This window comes from Emys orbicularis, chromosome 3, assembly GCF_028017835.1.
Source record: "Emys orbicularis isolate rEmyOrb1 chromosome 3, rEmyOrb1.hap1, whole genome shotgun sequence".
Classification (NCBI taxonomy): Eukaryota; Metazoa; Chordata; order Testudines; family Emydidae; genus Emys; species Emys orbicularis.
The window spans coordinates 31807227-31825633 of record NC_088685.1 but is presented as its reverse complement, the minus strand read 5'-3'; the positions used below and the strand labels follow the sequence as shown (position 1 = coordinate 31825633).

At 43.4% G+C, this 18407-nt stretch overlaps 1 protein-coding gene across 1 annotated transcript; it reads left to right on the top strand.

Annotated features, from left to right (window-relative positions):
- Window positions 1–3011: 3011 nt before the first annotated feature.
- Window positions 3012–16810, top strand: SLC66A3 (solute carrier family 66 member 3). Its single transcript, XM_065401682.1, has 7 exons — window positions 3012–3177; window positions 8527–8609; window positions 8686–8755; window positions 10695–10752; window positions 11692–11812; window positions 14518–14559; window positions 16512–16810. Exons 1-7 carry the CDS (start codon window positions 3038–3040, stop codon window positions 16598–16600), a joined length of 603 nt encoding a protein of 200 aa, XP_065257754.1. The 5' UTR covers window positions 3012–3037; the 3' UTR covers window positions 16601–16810.
- The last annotated feature ends 1597 nt before the right edge of the window (window positions 16811–18407 follow it).

Sequence of the window (18407 nt, the reverse complement as noted above, 5' to 3'; positions counted from 1 at the left end):
ACTAGAAATATAAAATATAAGAGTGGTACATTTCTACAAATAGGATGATCACACTCAGTAGATTATAAGCTTTGTAATGATACCTTACAAGAGACCTTTTGCATGAAGCATATCCCAGCTGCATTATATTCACTTATCATGTTTTTATAAAACCATATAGACTGCACAACATCACAACAGGACCCTATATCTAACTGTGTAATTACAGTATGCGAACATCCTCTGGCGGGTCACTCTATCTGGGACAAGTTGAGAGACAGGAGGGCTTAAAAAAAGCTGCACTTTTTAACATTGGGGTAACTAATACAAGCAAGCAATCCTGAGGCAAAAACATAGTGAAGAGCAGGCACTGCAGTTTTACAAGATAAACTCACTGAGGGTAGCCCTCTATCCCTCCTTGGGGTTGACCATGGCAAGTTTACCTCATGATAAAATTTAAGTGCCCTGAGGTAAAACACAACAAACCACAAAACCCACAGCTTTTTTTAGCAGTGAAGACAAACCTCGAACAGTAACAGCTCAACAACTCTAGGAGTTGAGGTTTAACTTTTTGAACTTTCTTTCTACCTGTTCCAAAGTGATACTGTCAAGCTTGACATTAGTGATATCTTCACTGCAAAAGGTTTGTTTTTACATCGAGCTAGCTACTTTAATGTAAAATCCCAGCGAAGCAAGGCTGTGTACTCATCACCTATAGGTAGCTAGTTAAGATCAATCTTATAGCTCATCCACACACCCTCCTGGTGTTTACCCCATAACGACCACAGTGCCTTGCCTCAGCTGGATTTTACAGCGAGACAGATACCTGGTGAATTACTTAAGCCAATTTAAACCAACATAACTGCCAATGTTAAATGTTTATTGTTCCCAAAGTCACCTATCCTGGCTTCTCCATGATCATCCCGTTTTTTTAAGCAGCTGTCCCTGGAAATATGGAAGGGTGCTCAGTACACACTGCCAACTGTCGTTTTCTGGGCTCAAGATCACCCCGGATGGCCCGATTTTTTTCTACCTTAGAGGTGGCAACCCTATCCTGTGCGCAGAGACCTCATAACAGGCACGTTGCATACACTGAACCTATGACAGTCTCATAGGCAGGACATGCTATTGGGCTAGGCAGACTGACCTCAGGCAAACAGAGCCAACCTGGGCTGTTACCTCCTGCTGCCCTGGGTTTGCCTCCTTCATTCTCCTAAGAACAATCTGAATCTCTCCCAGCATAGCTTCAGGGGCTTTTGATGCTGAGTTGTAGCCCCAAGGCTGGCCTTGCCTTGTTTGTGCGCTCAGGGCTTGCCATGCTCACTGCTCACAGCCTCCCCCAGCTTCTAAACAGGAGTTTGGTGCCAGCTGCTTTTTCACTGTTGGAACAGTCTGGGGCTGGAAAGAGGAGCCTGGGCCCCAGACACACAGAAGCACAAACTACTCTCCCTCCAGTGCATTACCCACCCCATCCATGCTGGAGCAGAGCATCAGGGCACCCAGTGCAATATCTTCCCCTCCCCCAATCCATGCTAGGGCTCTCTAGTGCAACATTGCCCCTCCCCCCATTTCTGCTGGGGCTTCAAGCCAGGGCTCTCCAGTGCAACATCCTCCCCCTCCCCATCCATGCTGGCACTGGGACTAGGGTGACCAGGTGTCCAGTTTTCAACCAGAACACCCGGTCGAAAAGGGATCCTGGCAGCTCTGGTCAGCACTGCTGACCAGGCCATTGACTGCGGCTAGGGTGACCAGATGACAAGAACAAAATATCGGGACACATGGGAGGGGGGCCGCCGCCAAAGCAAAAAAACAAGACAAAACAAAACAAAAAGAGTGCAAAATATCGGGACAAATGGCGTCCCGACAATACATTGGTCGGGATGCGGGACAAACAACTAAATATCGGGACAGTCCCGATTTTATTGGGACGTCTGGTCACCCTAACTGCGGCACTGGCAGGCTCCCTGCTAGCCTCTGCTCCACTGGGAGGCGCCTACAGATGGGGCAGCGTGCAGAGCCGCCTAGTCACGCCTCCGCCTAGGAGTCAGAGGAGGACATGTCACTGTTTCCAGGAGCTGCTTAAGATAAGCACCGCCTGGAGCCTGCACCCCTAACCCCCTCCTGCCCTCCGAACCCCTCTATCCCAGCCTGGAGCACCCTCCTGCACCCCAAACCCCTCATCCCCAGCCCCACCCAAGAGCCTGCACCCCCAGCCGGAGCCTTCACCCCCTGCACACCCCAATCCCCCTCCTGCCCTCTGAACCCCTCAGTCCCAACCCAGAGTATTCTCTGGCACCCTTAACCCCTCATCCCTGGCCCCACATCAGAGCCCCCCCACACACACCCTAACCCCTCCTCCAGCCCAGATCCCCCCCTGCACTCCGAACCCCTCATTTCTGTCCCCACCCTGGAACCCACACCCCAACCCCCTGCCTCAGGCCAGAGACCCCTCCTATACTCTGAACCCCTCAGCTCCACCCCTCAGTCCAGAGCCCCCTCTTGCACCCCAAAGCCCTCTGGTCTCACCCCAAAACCCACACCCACTGCCGGAGCCCTCATCCACTCTCCTATCCCAACGCCATGCCCCACCCCAGAGCCCCCCCTCTAAACCCCTCATTTCTCACCCCACCTCAGAGCCCACACCCGCTCCCAGACCCCTGAGCCAGCCCAGCGAACGTGAGTGAGGGGGGTGCAGTGAGCGGGCCCCAGAGAAGGGGCGGGGCGAGGGTGTTCCCTTTGTGCAAGGAAAGTTGGCAACTCTAGCTGGGAGAGGAGCCCTCAGGGCTCTCCAGTGCAACGCCCCCCATCCGTTCTGGGGCTGAGAATCGGAGCTCCTAAGTGCCACAGCCCCTCCCCCGTCCGTGCCAGGGCTGGGAGCTGGGGCTCCCCAGTGCCATAGCCCCCCCGACGCAGTGCCGGGGCCCCTCGCCACTCTGGGCCCTGCTGCTCCCGTTCCGGATTTGCAGCGTGGCTCCCCGCCCCGGCTGGGCTCGGACTGCCCCCGCGGCGCCTGTTAGCGGAAGGGAAGGGAGGCGCCCCGGGGACAACGCGCGGCGCGATGGAGGCGCTGCTGGTCCTGGCCAACTGGAGCACGCTGCTCGTGTGCATGGTGCTCAAGCTGCCGCAAGTGGTGGCCGTGCTGGCTGCCCGCTCCGCGCGCGGCGTCAGCCTGGAGAGCCTGGTGCTGGAGCTGAGCGGGTAAGAGACGGGGGCCAGGCCCTGCCTTTGCTCCCGGCCTGGGCCCGAGGGACTCCTTAGCACGGGGAGCTCGCCACGCTTTGCCCGCTCCCCTTGGGCCCGGCCGGCTTCACACGCCTGCCCAGGGCTGAGGACGAGTTGCTCCCCAGGCTGAAGTTTACTGAGGGCGGGTCCTGACTGTGAGCACAAGGCGGGATGCGCGCCCAGCTCATGAACCCTTGTGGAAAAGGCGGCGCCTCCCAGTAGCCCACCGAGAACTAGCATCGCTCCCTCCAGCTTTAACGTGCAGCAACTTCCCAGCCCCCCTGGGCGGCCAGCCAGGGATTCCCAGCCCTGGCGGAGAAACGCTGCACCTTCACCACCAGTATCACCGCAGCAGCGAGACCTTGGTTCCCAGGCCTGGGCTTCAGGCCAACAGAACGGGCTGGTACCTCATGTACTTTCAGCAAATGTTTTATAAGTTTCCATTCCCCAGAAAGCATGTTTTAAGTGAAATGGGATAGTCCTTGACCTTGGTTTCATTCTTAAAATAGGCCCCAACACAGGAGGCTGGCTGCGCTAAGCTTGCCTGACTTCAATTGGAAATAGAAGGCTACTTTCTTAAATTAAAAATCCTTACTTGTAGGAAGACAAGAATATTCAAACAATTAACCTCTTATGAAATACGCTATTTGCTATAACAAAGAGATCCAATAGACGTTGTATATGTGTGCTTAAAAGTAAACCCATTTTGGCCCAGGCTCATATGACTTACCTTAAACGTTAGTCGACAGTTAGTGCTTAGGACTGGTAGTTTTGAACTCCTGGTAATGCCAAGATTCCCCTAGGGCCTGGTAACCAATCAGGTTATTGATTCATCCATGCAGGCTTATTTTTAAAAGCCTTGACTTGAAAACCTATTTATTTATAGAGTTAGTCTGTGTAATTTGACCTTCCTACTGTTGTCACCTTTATCCACTATCCCCACCCACTCAATTATCTTTCTCCAGCAGCTGTTGCATCCTGTCTTAATTTAAACTGTAAACTCTTTGGAGCAGGAACTGTCTTTTTGATTTGTGTTTACACAGCACAGTGAAGCCCCCAATGCTGACTGGCACCTCTGGGTGCTACTGTCATACAAATAATAAGAAGCAGAGAATTGTATGCTCCCTTTTTGCAATAAGTTTGCTCAACTTTGTAAAGTGCATGCAGCTGCTCTGGTGCTATTCTCATCACAAGCACTTGAAAGAAATAATAATGATTCCCAAGCTGACAGACTTGGTCATACAGGTGGTGCTGCTCTTTACTGGCAGTGCTTTATATAGTAGGAGCAGATGCACTGATGTTCAGATCTGCTGAACTGGAGTCACAACTTTTGGATTATGTTTGAGAGTAAAGTCACTGGTAAACTGCAGCCTACATAAAGATCTCTCAACCAAGCCTCCACCTTCAATCCAGTCACTCTTAGAAACTCACTTCTGCTATGAAACCTACAAGAATCAAATGTATTATTATTATTAAAGTTCAGAGTAAGACTTGAGTGCTCAGCAACTCTTAAAGAGGAATCTTAAAAAGCTGATCTTATATATGTAACCCTGCCCAACTGCACCCTATGCTACCCTCTCAGCTGTTCTCATCCTCATTTGTGTGGTGTCTGAACTCTGGATTGCGAACTCCTTGTGACAGGATCTGTCTCTATCTCTTGTGAGAGGCATCAGCCACTGCTGCATGTGCACCACAAATAATAAAGGACATTATTTGCCTCCTTTGCAATTTAGACCTGTCCACACTGTAGCCTCAATTGTCTCCTGAATTGGCCACTTTGTGTGTCTTGGATGGCACCAATTTGCAGCACTTGTCCGTAAGTGGCTAGCTGAGAATTCCATAATAGAATAACTGTTATTTGGATGTAAATCATAAAGACAGCATTCAGTACAATATTTACCAGCATGTTGTAGGCTTGAATGGAAGAATGATGCTATTATTAAGACAGAAGACTGGAGGTCACAAGACCACAGTTCAGTTCATTGCGTGCTCTCTCTGGCTTCACCTGTAGCTTTGTGCAACCTAATTTCTCTCCCCACTTTTCTCATGTAGAATGGGGATAAAATTCCTTACCTACCTCACAGGAGCATCCTCAAAAAGTTTGTAGAGCATCCTTTTAAAGAGTATCATATAGAAGGAGCTGTGGAAATGCAAAGTATTATGCAGTTGCAGCTATTAAAACAAATTATAATTCAAAAATAAAAACCTATTTTAAATATGTTGAATAAAAAGGAACTAACTGCAGTACCACATTTCAAATATTCAAAACACCGGTTTGTAGAATACACACTTTTAGAACTGACAGTGGTATTGTATCCTACCTTGTGGTTGGTTATAACTAAATGCACCCAAGTTATTTTTAATCAGATGCACCACATTAGCATGCTGAATTGTATTTTATTCATTACAAGATGAGTGTTGCTGCATTGCTTGAGTTAATGCCTGTTCACTCACCTGCTACCATTTCTCCCTACCCAAAGGAGTTAAGAAGAGGCATTGTTTGACTTAAGCTGTATATTGGGTCATTATATAAATAGTATGATCTGCTTGCTGTGTCATAAGTAACCATACTACTTAAACAGGCTTCTTCCCACCCCAGAGGTGTCATATTTAGTCCTCTTAAAGAAAAACACAACCCCTATCAAATGAACAGTTCAACTGTTAAGCTCTAGTAACAGTGCAGTAACTTTATATTTAGAAAATTAATCCTTACTTGGTAAGACCAGAACCCCTCCTATAAATAGGTTTGTTTCTAACCAAAAACAAATTGTGTGTGTACATGCATGTCAGTGCATGGGAGAGAGAGAATCTATGAGTGACTTACATTTGCAAAGTATGAAGTGTTCCCCATTGTGTGAAGTTGCTAGGAACAGCTGACTGCATATACATTGCCAACTCTCCCAACTTTGCTAGAAATGCAGTTTTAGTCTGAAGATTAACTATGTAAAAATGGCATGTTTTCTCTTCACAGATCTTGGTCTGTTCAGGGTCATAGCTGTGGACCTGGTCCAGTTTTGCAAAGCTGTAAGCACACATGTAACTTTATGCACTTGCAGAGTCCTTGTTGACTTCATGCTACACACTCACTTCAGTATCCCCAGGATCAGGGTCTTTCTGAGGAGTAAGCACTGCTTTTTACTTATTAGCCTTGCTGATCTAGTATAGCTAAGAACAAGTGAGTTAATTACGTACCAATTGCAGGATCAAATTATGTCCTCTCACCTCCTCCTAGCATATGACTAAGAGATTGTTTGACCTACAGAATTATTACTGGTACTGATGCATGAATTATATGGAAACAGCCTATCTAGCTAGCCCTGGGTGAGTAAGCAGGACTGGCAATTAGAAAATATCATTTATTTGTGAACTGAGCAGATATGATCAGTAAGTCAGAAATACACCCAAAGTTACACAATGCCATTTCACAGCGTTACTTTTCAGAATAGAACCTTGCATTAGAGGTGTCAATACCAATGAGAAGGTGGTACCAAAATTTAAAACTTTTTTTATGTGTACAAGGAATACATGATGTTATGTGGTATTAAGGTTTTATGGGCAACATTTGGGATTGGCTTGGAGAAGCCACATGTGCAAGTCAGTTCAAACAAATGCCAATACATTTTATACCACATACCACCACAACATAGATTCTGCTCCTTCCATGTGTTTTACAGGGAAATTATTTTGGGAATGTTGTAAACAGTTTATTTTGAAAGTTCATTGGCACTGTTTCTGGTGTCCTTCCACCTGTAAAGTCACCTGATTTAATTACCTTGACTCTAGTTGTACAGAACTCACCTCAGTACTAGAATACTCTAGCTTAGCAGTTCTCAAACTTTAGCAACCCAAGGACCCCCATTTTGATTTAAATTTTTTTGCAGACCCCCCAAACCTCCCCCACTCAGCCCCAGGCCACGCCCCCACTCCACCACTGTCCCAAGGCCCCACCTCTTCCCACCCCCTCCCTCCCAGCACCTCCTGCATGCCCCTGAACAGCTGTTCTGTGGCATGCAGGAGGCACTGAGAGGGAGGAGGAGGAGTTGATCAGCAGGGCCAGCGGCCCTGGACATGATTCCGTCCCCTCCCGAGCACATCCCGTCCCTGCTCCTCCCTCTCTCTCCCAGTGTCTCCTGCACGCCAGGGAACAGCTGTTCCCCCAGTGTGCAGGAGGCACTGGGAGGGAGGGGGAGGATTTGATCAGCAGGGTCCATGGACCCCCTGGAGTACCCTTGAAGACCCCCAGGGGTCTGTAGCCTCCGGTTTGAGATACGCTGCTCTAGCTATATGTGGGGCCCCTCCGTAGACCCGACTCTCTGAATGCCGTATCTTGCAAGAGTATATGACACAAATACTCCAGAAAGTTGCACTAGTGTCTAATAAACTTTCAGCTGGAGTTCAGGTGTTAGTTTTAAGTCTTAAATGGTTTAGGAGCCAGTTACCCAGGGAACTGCCTCTCTCCCTACCCCATAAAGCTACATTTGAGATCAGTAGGTACTTAAGCTGGAGCTCTGTCCTACAGTTTCTCTCAATTCTACATGTGGACTCCTTGACTATGGCATTTGATTTCTTCTTGGTGGGCCAGAGCTTAGATTTTTACAGGAGGCCAGGGAGTTAATATTTTTCTGAAAGTTTAACCTGGTGTCAGGGAAAACTTTCTGACAAAGATCTGTTATGGTATGGTGTAGTCTTGCAAGGGAAGTAGTAGAAGCACCATTGCTTGGGACTTTTAAAACTAGATTTTTCACCACACTCATAAAGATCCAATAGGAAATGAAATGCACAATCTTGCACTGACAGTGAGATGCTCTGGATGGTTTAGTAAGTTTTTTCCACTTCAAGGTACTAGGATTCTGCAGTTATTCAGCTTTTTAAAACAATTTTTATTACCTCTTTTTTAATTTGGAACAGCGTAGGTAGGATTATTATAATAAATTGAGAAATCACAATTATTCCAAAGGCAGGTCAAGGAAGATTTCTCATAGATTATGATTGGGGTTTAAAGACCTGAAAGCTTCTTTTCCTTCTCTTGTAAATAGCAACTGTTTGAACTAAACCTTTCAGACACTGTCATTGAGATCTTTGTGTGAAAGTGTTGGCCAATCTGTACAGCTTGTCAGTTCATGTATATATTGAAATAGGATGCAAGATCTTCAAGCCTAGGACTTTGTCTTCCTGAATGTACAGTTTGCACAATGGGACCCGGATTCTGCTTGTGGCATTTGGGCACTCCCACAACAGACAGGTTTTTAAAATGAAATTGTCAATGAACCTATCTTGTTATAGTCTCTGTGGGCAAACAAACTGTTCAATTTTTTTCTCTTTTAGCTTCCTTGTGTTTCTAAGATACCAGAGTTACTACAGTTATCCCCTAGAGACTTACCTGGAGTACCCCATCCTAATTGCACAAGGTAATACTTTTTTTCTTGTTTTATATTCTACCTTGTCCCTGATTTCCTATCTGTAATGACTCATCTTTTCTTTCAGATGTCATTCTCCTGGTCTTTGTTCTGCATTACAGTGGCAACATGAAGCAAGCTTTGCCTTACATAGTCATGTATCCTTTGATGTCTACTCATTTCTGTTTACACAGCACTTCTGGCAGTTCTTTGACAGAAGACTGAGCATTTTATCTCCTAGCGCCATTGATAACCATATTCAGCCACCTTTTAGTGTGCATTTCTTATTTGCATGCAATTTTCTTAGATCCCAATAAAACCCTTTATACAGCATAAACTACATTGTTAACTGATTTTATTGGCCCCACAACTGAGGAGGAGTGAGACTAATTCATAATTTGCATTTGTGTCAGATACGTACAATGGAAAATATGAAGCTTCTTGTAACTCTTTTACACAATTACGTCAACTGTGGATCATACACACAGTGACTTTTAGATGCTCCTTTGAAAAGATATACAGCTTTGGGTTTACATTTGGCACGGGATGTTTTGGAGCAGGGCTTGATAAATTTATCAGACACCAACCAGAGATAATGTGAAAAATGAGGGTGGGGGAAGCACCAGCAGTAGTGACTGCTGAGAAAGTGACTGCCCTGCCATTCCTGCTGCTGCAGAAGGGGAGAGGGCTGGGATTTACACCAGCATACTGTCTTTGGGCTCTGGGTTGGGGCTCCATCTTTCCTAACAGCTTCAGTCTGCAGGTATGTGTTAAATGTGAAACTCCACCCCCTCTATGTTTGGTCCTGAGGGTTTTTATTATCTTCCCTGCCAAGAGCTCCAAGTCTTCTGGCTGCTGCTGTTGGGGAAGCTCTGTAGTACTTCTCCCTCAGAGTCTCCTGGCGCCTGCAGGGCAGTGGATGGGTGGGTTTCTGCTACCCTGCACCTCCCATCTTCTGTTGTTTGGCTCCTCCTCACACTTGGGTAACCAGTGCTGCCACTTGCTGCTGCTTTAAGGGTGGACATTATTCTTGACAATTTCACTACTATTTCTAGGGTTTTGAATAGCAGCAGTAAAACAGTATTGTTAATTTCACTCTGCTGCTGCTGCCTGCAGACTTGTGCTCTTGCAACATTAGATTAAAATTTGTAATAAATAAATTACAACGCAGTGGGTTTTTAAAATGCTGCTACTGATAGAGCAACTTATTTACATTTTACAAAACGGCTATAAAAATATTGAACATTATGGTCCTGAATTTTAACCAGGTATGTGACTATTCACATGAATAGCCTGATTGATTTCAACAGGACTACCAATGTTTTTAAAGTTAAGCATGTGCCTAAATGTTTGCAGAATCAAAGTTCCAGGTTTGTGACTGAAGTAATTATTCCAGAATAGTATCAGAGGGGTAGCCGTGTTAGTCTGGATCTGTAAAAAGCAACAGAGAGTCCTGTGGCACCTTTAAGACTAACAGATGTGTTGGAGCATAAGCTTTCGTGGGTGAATACATGCGTCTGACAAAGTGGGTATTCACCCATGAAAGCTTATGCTCCAACACATCTGTTAGTCTTAAAGGTGCCACAGGACTCTCTGTTGCTTATTCCAGAATAGAGTGACTTTTATTCCAGAGTAATGGCCACACAGGGAACTATTCTACAATCGCTATTACAGACTAGTTTATTCTTAAATAGCTATTCTAGTCAATTTCCTAGAGTTGACAAGGCGTTGGTTAAAATCCAGCCCTCAGTTCCAATATCCCCCAGGGAAGGGGAGTGTATGAGGACCGGTCTGTTGTCCTCCCCGATCTTTTGAATTAGCCTCTGGGAGGTACAGTGATTGCTAGTAAAGTGCTGACATGTTTCACACGTCTGCTTTCTTCTAGAACCATCCTGGGACCACTTTTGATCTGATTAACTTTGTTTTACTCAAAACTGTTTTACAACATTATATTTTCTCTATAGAAACTGTTTCAGCAAGAGTATCTTCTATTTTCAGTGAGATTAGGAAAACATAGCTAATATCCTGACCTACAGATTCTTAAGTGTTCAGGTGCCCACATAACTCTGAGCATTATGAAACTTAACCCTTGGTAAGATTTGTGGGAGGATGGTACTTTCTAACTCTGCAGAAATGGATAATAGACCTGGCCATGGTAAGTAGTAGCTCTTAAGTTGCAAGTGTCCCCATATATATGTCATCCCTTTCATAGCTCCATTTATCAGTGAAAAACTATTTTAATTCTTTTTATATACAGTAGAATCCCATTTATCTGAGCTGCCTTTATCGAGCTCTCCGTATTAACCAAACCACCAGCACACGCAGAGGAATATGGGAAATTGACGCTTCAGCCCGACTGGCAGGGCTCTGGCTGACAGCTTATTAAAAACTCACATTGGTTTTCTTGTTAATAAATGAACAAAACATTGTTTGCAAGAAATAAGGGTTTATGTATTTTGTAAGTAGATAAGATGCTTTTTCCAGAGAGGTCAGCTAGTTTAAAAGCAACTCTGCATCTTAAAATCATGGATAGAAAGCTCTTTGCCCATTCTCCTGATTATCTGAATTTTTGATTATCCGATCTGGCCCCGGTCCCAATTAGATCAGGTAAACAGGGTTCCACTGTCTTTTATAATTTATTCTAGAAGGTGTTTTGAAAATGAACTCTTCTGAGCTGTTAATGAGCAGTTTCCAAGTACTGCTTTGTCTCTCATCTCTATTAATAGTTTGAGAACATTCCACTACCCCATGGAGCACACTTAGTTTAAAAGTAACTTTTGTTTTTAAGTTGCAGTCACCAAATGCAGTAATTGTTACAGTTCAGGTTTTATATTTCTCTTAGAGCCTGTACCACAAAACTAGACCAATTGGTTTCTGGTCAGTTTCACTTTGTTTCATAGTTTCTTAGTAAGGTTCTGTAATGTTTGGGATGTAACCAATGAAGGCATTTTTTTAAATGTCAAAAGTATTTCTACTTAAAAAAAAAAAAAAAGGTCAAAGTATACATTTTAGGCCTAAGCTAAATACTTTCTTATTAGATGGAACTAGAAACAGCTGTCCTCTTCTTTTTTTTTTTTGGTATCCTTTTCTGCAGAATTTGTGTACGTTAATCAGTGCAGCAAGTAAATTTGCTCAGCTGCGGTGTCTGTGGCAGACAAGAGATTCCGGACAAGTGAGTGCCCTGACCTGGAGTATGTCTGCATACACATGTGCAAGTAAGCAACATGCATTGGGTTTTGTATAACAAAAAGTGACCGCCGCAAAGCCATTACTGTTCCTAATGTATCTGTATCTGCAGTGAGAGGCCTTGTCAAACCCATAGTAAATCTGAATCTTCCCCAGGGTAGCTTTCTATATTAGACCGGATCCTCGCTAGAACATGCGTCTATATAGCACGAATTCGCATATAATGTGGTCACGGCCATGGATCCCAAATTTAATTACTTTAATTGCAATTCATTTTAATGCGGTCCCCGCGTTAACGTGGTACTGCGCATGGATCCCAAATCCCGCGTTCTAGCGAGGGTCCGGTGTATTGTCTAAAAGTAATTGTTTGACCATATTTGAATATTATCTTTCTTTAAGAGAATAGGTTCTTTTATGCATGATTTCATCTCTATGTTACTTTTATGCAGAAAGGGTCTCAGTCCTTAAAAATAATGAAAATCCAGGCTAGAAAAATAACAACATTTGTAGCTGATGTGCATTGCAATTGTCTTCTTATTTTGTCCTCACATAACATCCTAGTACTTTCCATTAGTTAATTACTATTATACCAGATAATTGACTGGATTGGAACATCACTGATCAAACATAATATGGAGCCAAAAATCATACTTTTTTCTTCATTTAAATAAATGATTTATATATAATTCTGTATTTCATTAGAAAAAAAGGCTCTTTTTTCTTAAAGGATCAAATGAAAGGATCTCAAGTCATTTTCCAGCAATAATCTTAAAGACATAGCACTAATTCAGGAAAACATTTAGAAACATTTGCTAAACATTGTCATGTCATGAACAGGAATGAACTTAAGCATGTTCCTAAATCCAGGCAATAACTTGTAGAGGTTTCTGGGGTGTAGGTTAGTTATCCTAGGCAACTCCTGGTAGCAGTTAATACAAAAGGGCCTGCTACAACTGTTAATTAGAATTGTCTTTTGCAATTATGTCTTGTATTTAACTCTTTTAGAAAATTACTGCTATAGCTTCTGATCTTTACTCAATTTGTTTTTAACTTACTAAAATATTTTCTAATAGAGATAGTGTCAGATCACTCCCATTGTGAGACATGATATTGATCCAGAGATTAAGGCCAGAAGGGACCATTATGATCATCTAGTCTGACCTCAAGCATTATATGAGTCTATGGAATTTCACTCAGAAATTCCTGCAGTGGAGGGAATTATTCTTGTGTATAGCATAAGTGAGACATGGACAGAGATATATGGGCATATATAAATTCTCCAATACAGTAAACTGGTGAAATTTTGCTCTAGTTTTTAACTGGCAATTTGATATAGAAACTCTTAGCCAGCTGACAGACTGAGATCAGCCACCAAAAGAGAGAAGAAAATGGTAAATAAGAAGTAAGAGAAGCAATGAGCTTTTGCCACGGCTTACCGGGTGGTAACATTTTTCCATTTGAAAATTTAGAAAAGTTCCAACTATATCAGCATTTTGTTTTATTACTTTCAAATGAACTCTTATAAAGAAAAAGCGAGCTCAGGGTTGGGGCTTCATTTTTGAGGCTCTAGTAAGTGGGGGGTACATTTAAAATGTGGATATTTGTATGGTATTTTTTTGCTTGATTTTTCTCTTAACTGCAAAGCAGAGATTTCATTGTTTTTAGTAGTTGGATGCATCAGCAGATCTTCCCTGACATGTCTAGTTGGCAGCCGGTTTCAAGCGGAGTGCCCCAAGGGTCGGTCCTGGGGCCGGTTTTGTTTAATATCTTTATTACTGATCTGGAGGATGGTGTGGACAGCACTCTCAGCAAGTTTGCAGATGAGACTAAACTGGGAGGCGTGGTAGATACGCTGGAGGGTAGGGATCGGATACAGAGGGACCTAGACAAATTAGAGGATTGGGCCAAAAAAAAACTGATGAGGTTCAACAAGGACAAGTGCAGAGTCCTGCACTTAGGACGGAAGAATCCTATGCACTGCTACAGACTAGGGACCGAATGGCTAGGTAGCAGTTCTGCAGAAAAGGACCTAGGGGTCACAGTGGACGAGAAGCTGGATATGAGTCAACAGTGTGCTCTTGTTGCCAAGAAGGCTAACGGCATTTTGGGCTGTATAAGTAGGGGCATTGCCAGCAGATCGAGGAACGTGATCGTTCCCCTTTATTCAACATTGGTGAGGCCTCATCTGGAGTACTGTGTCCAGTTTTGGGCCCCACACTACAAGAAGGATGTGGAAAAATTGAAAAGAGTCCAGCGGAGGGCAACAAAAATGATTAGGGGTCTGGAGCATATGACTTATGAGGAGAGGCTGAGGGAACTGGGATTGTTTAGTCTCCAGAAGAGAAGAATGAGGGGGGATTTGATAGCTGCTTTCAACTACCTGAAGGGGGGTTCCAAAGAGGATGGAGCTCGGCTGTTCTCAGTGGTGGCAGATGACAGAACAAGGAGCAATGGTCTCAAGTTGCAGTGGGGGATGTCTAGGTTGGATATTAGGAAACACTATTTCACTAGGAGGGTGGTGAAGCACTGGAATGCATTACCTAGGGAGGTGGTGGAATCTCCTTCCTTGGAGGTTTTTAAGGCCCGGCTTGACAAAGCCCTGGCTGGGATGATTTAGTTGGGAATTGGTCCTGCTTTGAGCAGGGGGTTGGACTAGATGACCTCCTGAGGTCCCTTCCAACCCTGATATTCTATGATTCTATGACATACTAACCACAATTCCTTTAATTTACAGCAAGAATAGTTACAACTATAATGACCACAAATGATCTTATGGGTGAGTAATATATGAAATTGTCTTCATTTCTTCACTGCCTCGCTATCCAAAGATAACAGCAGCCTGTCCTGTTTTGTGAGCAGTTATCCGGTTCTCAGTAGAATAAACTATGTAGCTGAGTGCTTTATTCCAGCAAGGGAACTGGATTACTGCTGAGAAAACACCACTGGGCTATTATTATGGCTAGGAGTTTAACACCTATGGGGAAGACGATGTGAAGAAAAATCTATATGTGTTCATCATAGAGAATGTTGGCAGTTTAAAAGGCAGCTGCTACTCAGAGAAAAAATAGATTAAGAAATTTGCCTAATTTTGGAAATGCCTGCATAAAGGAAAAACAAAAATCCCTCTTTCTGTTGGAACACATGGTAGTTGAGTAGTGACTTTTCCCAAATGGATAAGATATCAAAAACAGCTCCTTCTCTCTCACTGGTAGACTTGTGTATTTAAAAAAAAAAAACTATTCAAGAACTGTAAAACTATTTAAATTATTTGTACTAGTTTAAAATTTGAAGGAAGTACATGAATAATGAAACTTACATTTGGCTGAAAGTAATGTAGATTTCTCTCATGCTGTCACCAACCAGTGCAGTCAAGTAAGAGATTGGCTGACAACACATGGAATTCTGATACCATAGGATGGGCACGTTAGATAGAATAAATTCATTATAAAACTAAGGGATGTTTAAAATCAGCCTTCTACCATAGGGGGAGGGGGGACGGGACACAAAAAACAGTGCATTTGAGAAAGTGACCCTGCCTGTTGTTGGCATTTCAACTGCTCAAAGTAGTACAATCCAAAATGTCATTTTTAGTGGAAAATGACTAAATTTTCACATGGTAGAAAGCAGTTTTAGACAATGGAAATGAGTAAGTCAGTATTTTCCATGTTTTACCAGAATGAGCTAAAGAAAACTGCTCCATCGTATTACCCAGAGTGAATTTTAAAAGGACATTAGTACCCATAAACTGCACCAAAATGTAGCACAATGAAAAACAGATGGGAGCAGTGACATTTGGACTTTAAACAAAAATGTGGCCTGTCAACTGTTTGAGGGTTGAGAGCTCGCACTGGATTTTCCCTCATTGTTCTTGGTTACTCTATATCTGGTGGTATGCGGTATAGTGTATTTATAAAATCACCAGCTCTTAGAAAAGCTTTTTTGTTGTTGTATATTTCAGTATATTGTTTACTTCCTAAAATTGAACAAATGGGATAAATACACATGTGCGGTGTCAGGTGAACAGAGAAACTGCTTCTTTGATTTTTCAAATAGATTTTGTAGCCTTCAAAAAAAATCTTAAGGTAATCAAGACATTGAGCAAATCTCATTGTTTCTTTCAAATTTGTGTCAGATTTTTGCCTATTAAACTCTGGCAATTACCAATAAATGTTTACTGTTAGAAAAAAAAACCTCACAAGCCTGAACTTAATAGACAGAGTTATTTAAATAGAGTATTACATATGTTTATATGCTCCTGTTAGATGCAGGTGATGAAAAAATAGGTATATATTGTATGAATTTAAACCAGATATATTAAACTTGCCATACATAGCAAGTTCATTTTTAATGTCAAAGTGATTCAAAGAAGCAGATTTACATTAAGGAATCTAGATGTATTTATTTTTTAAATAATTCTGGGTATTACTTAACAAATCACTATTCAGCAGGTGAGGCTACATCTGCCGAATTCATCTCCCTCCCCCCCCACCCCTGCCCCCCAAAAAACATGATCCTGGATATTATTTTCAGAATTTTTGATGTCTGACATATGGGTTCCTTCCAGTATTTTGAGGAAGTCCATTAAGGAGTTGTGGAAGGTAAACTGTTCAGAATGTACAGTAGTAAAACTTTGTGAACAAGTTATGGTATCCTGTGGAAATGGCAGCAGTTAATGTTAGCATTCATGCTTACGACATTTTATTAATTGAATGTTTTTCTCCTTCATAGTTCTAGTCCGTTTCATAATCATGCTGGTTCTTAATATATGGGTCACAGCCACAATATTGCGTTACCGGAAGACTGAAAAGACTGATTAGATGACAGCTTCTCTCCAGCTGCAACATATGTCAAACAGTTTGGACCAAAAAATACAGTGAAGCCTGAACAAGAGACCTCCATGTCCAGGCAGCCTTTTGTATGCCACCTGCCTCATATTATCCCTTAAAAGATTAAGTACAACGTTGCTTAGGTTTTATTACAATTATTACTACTTAACAAAGCATATTTTATTAGAAGTAAACTTTATTGGTCATTTAAGACAGGTTTCAGTGGTACCTGACATTTTCTCTGGGCTTTTTTTTTTTTTTTTTTTTTCCATATTTTGCTCTATGTAGATTCCTCTGTTTTTTATTCCTGGGGGAATTCTGTGCCTAAAAATTTTGAGCACAATATTTTAAAATTCTGCATATTTTATTTGTTAAAATAACACTATATAATCATGCCGGTTTCAATTATTTTGGTAATTTATTTCAAAATACCTGTCAGCAACTATGTCTGTACCAATACAGATGACAAAAAAGAGAGTTAAAGAAACCCCTATGACAACCCAGTTTCTGTTTCTCTGCCCCCTCCTCCCCAGAGCCCAGCCACAGGGCCAGACACCCATACCCCTCCCCCCAGCCCAGACATCTGCACTCCTCCCCACCAGAGGCCAGTGGGGGCGCCCACCAGCCCAGACACCATACCCCCTACCCCCAGAGCCCAGCCACAGAGCCAGAAACCCGCACCGCCTCTCCTCCCCCCCCCCGCCCCAGGGCCAGGACACCACCCTGGTCCAGACACCTGCACTCCCTATCCCCCCAGGGCCCAGCTGCAGGGCCAGACACCCACACCCTCGCGCCCCCCCCACCCTCCCTGGACACTCATCTCTCTCCCCAGAGTCCAGTCGCAGGGTACCCAATCCAGACACCCACACTCCCTACCCTCCAGAGATCCACAAAGAGAAACGGCTTGATGCTGGGTTCCAGACTCGTACAAGAAACTCCATACACCACCTCCTTCCTTCAGGGCGTGCTGAGAACCCTCCAGCTCCATCCCCATCCCCCCCGGCTGTGTCTATTTGTGAGCTGGGCTCTGCAGGTCCACTGGGGCTCTGCAGTGCTAATTCTGCGGGGGAAAGAAATTCAGCATAGAACAGTAATTCTGCGCAAATTCTGCATTGCGCAGTGGCATAGAATTCCCCCAGGAGTAGTTCTTGTAACACTCCAGTTCTTTACAGATTAAGGGTAATCTTTTCAGCAATTTTCTTCAGTTATATAGGTATAGTTTTGTACCTCCAAATTATTTTGATTTTCTTTTTGCAACTGTATGATCACAACTCATTAGTAGATGCCTCTCTCTCTCTCTTTTTTTTTTGTTTTTTTGTAAACAGATCTGTAGTTAGAGAAATCTAACTATCAATGGCATTTGCAAAGAAAGAAGCCAATTGAAAATCTGGCCTTAAATTTGTAATTCATTTGTAGTATCGGAGCAAGCTAGGTTTGCCGCACCCATAGTGAATATATCAAATGCTCCTTTCATCCAATTAAAAAGCTTATATCATCATACAAAACACTCATAAGTCAGCTGTTTCTGTCTTTATTGAGACAAAAGCAGAAGTGCACCTATTAACCTTTTATGGATCTGTCAGTCCTACAGCTCTAACCCATACTCATTCGGTGGGTGTTCAGTTGCCCTCTAGTAATGGCTGGGCTACATAGAGAGGTTAATGTGTAACAAGACAGGTTCCCCTGGGATGCCCCCTCATGGCTAGAAGTGGCCCTGCAGGTGCCCTAACATCAGTTTCTCCATCGTAAGGTTCTTCAAACACTACCTTCACTCTTTAGTCCAATAATGCCCTGGGTT

Coding starts and splice junctions, on each gene's coding strand:
- SLC66A3 (XM_065401682.1), top strand. CDS start 3,038: ATGGAGGCGCTGCTGGTCCTGGCCAACTGGAGCACGCTGCTCGTGTGC. Junction 3,178..8,526: donor CTGGTGCTGGAGCTGAGCGG/GTAAGAGACGGG, acceptor TTTCTCTTTTAG/CTTCCTTGTGTTTCTAAGAT. Junction 8,610..8,685: donor CCCCATCCTAATTGCACAAG/GTAATACTTTTT, acceptor CTTTTCTTTCAG/ATGTCATTCTCCTGGTCTTT.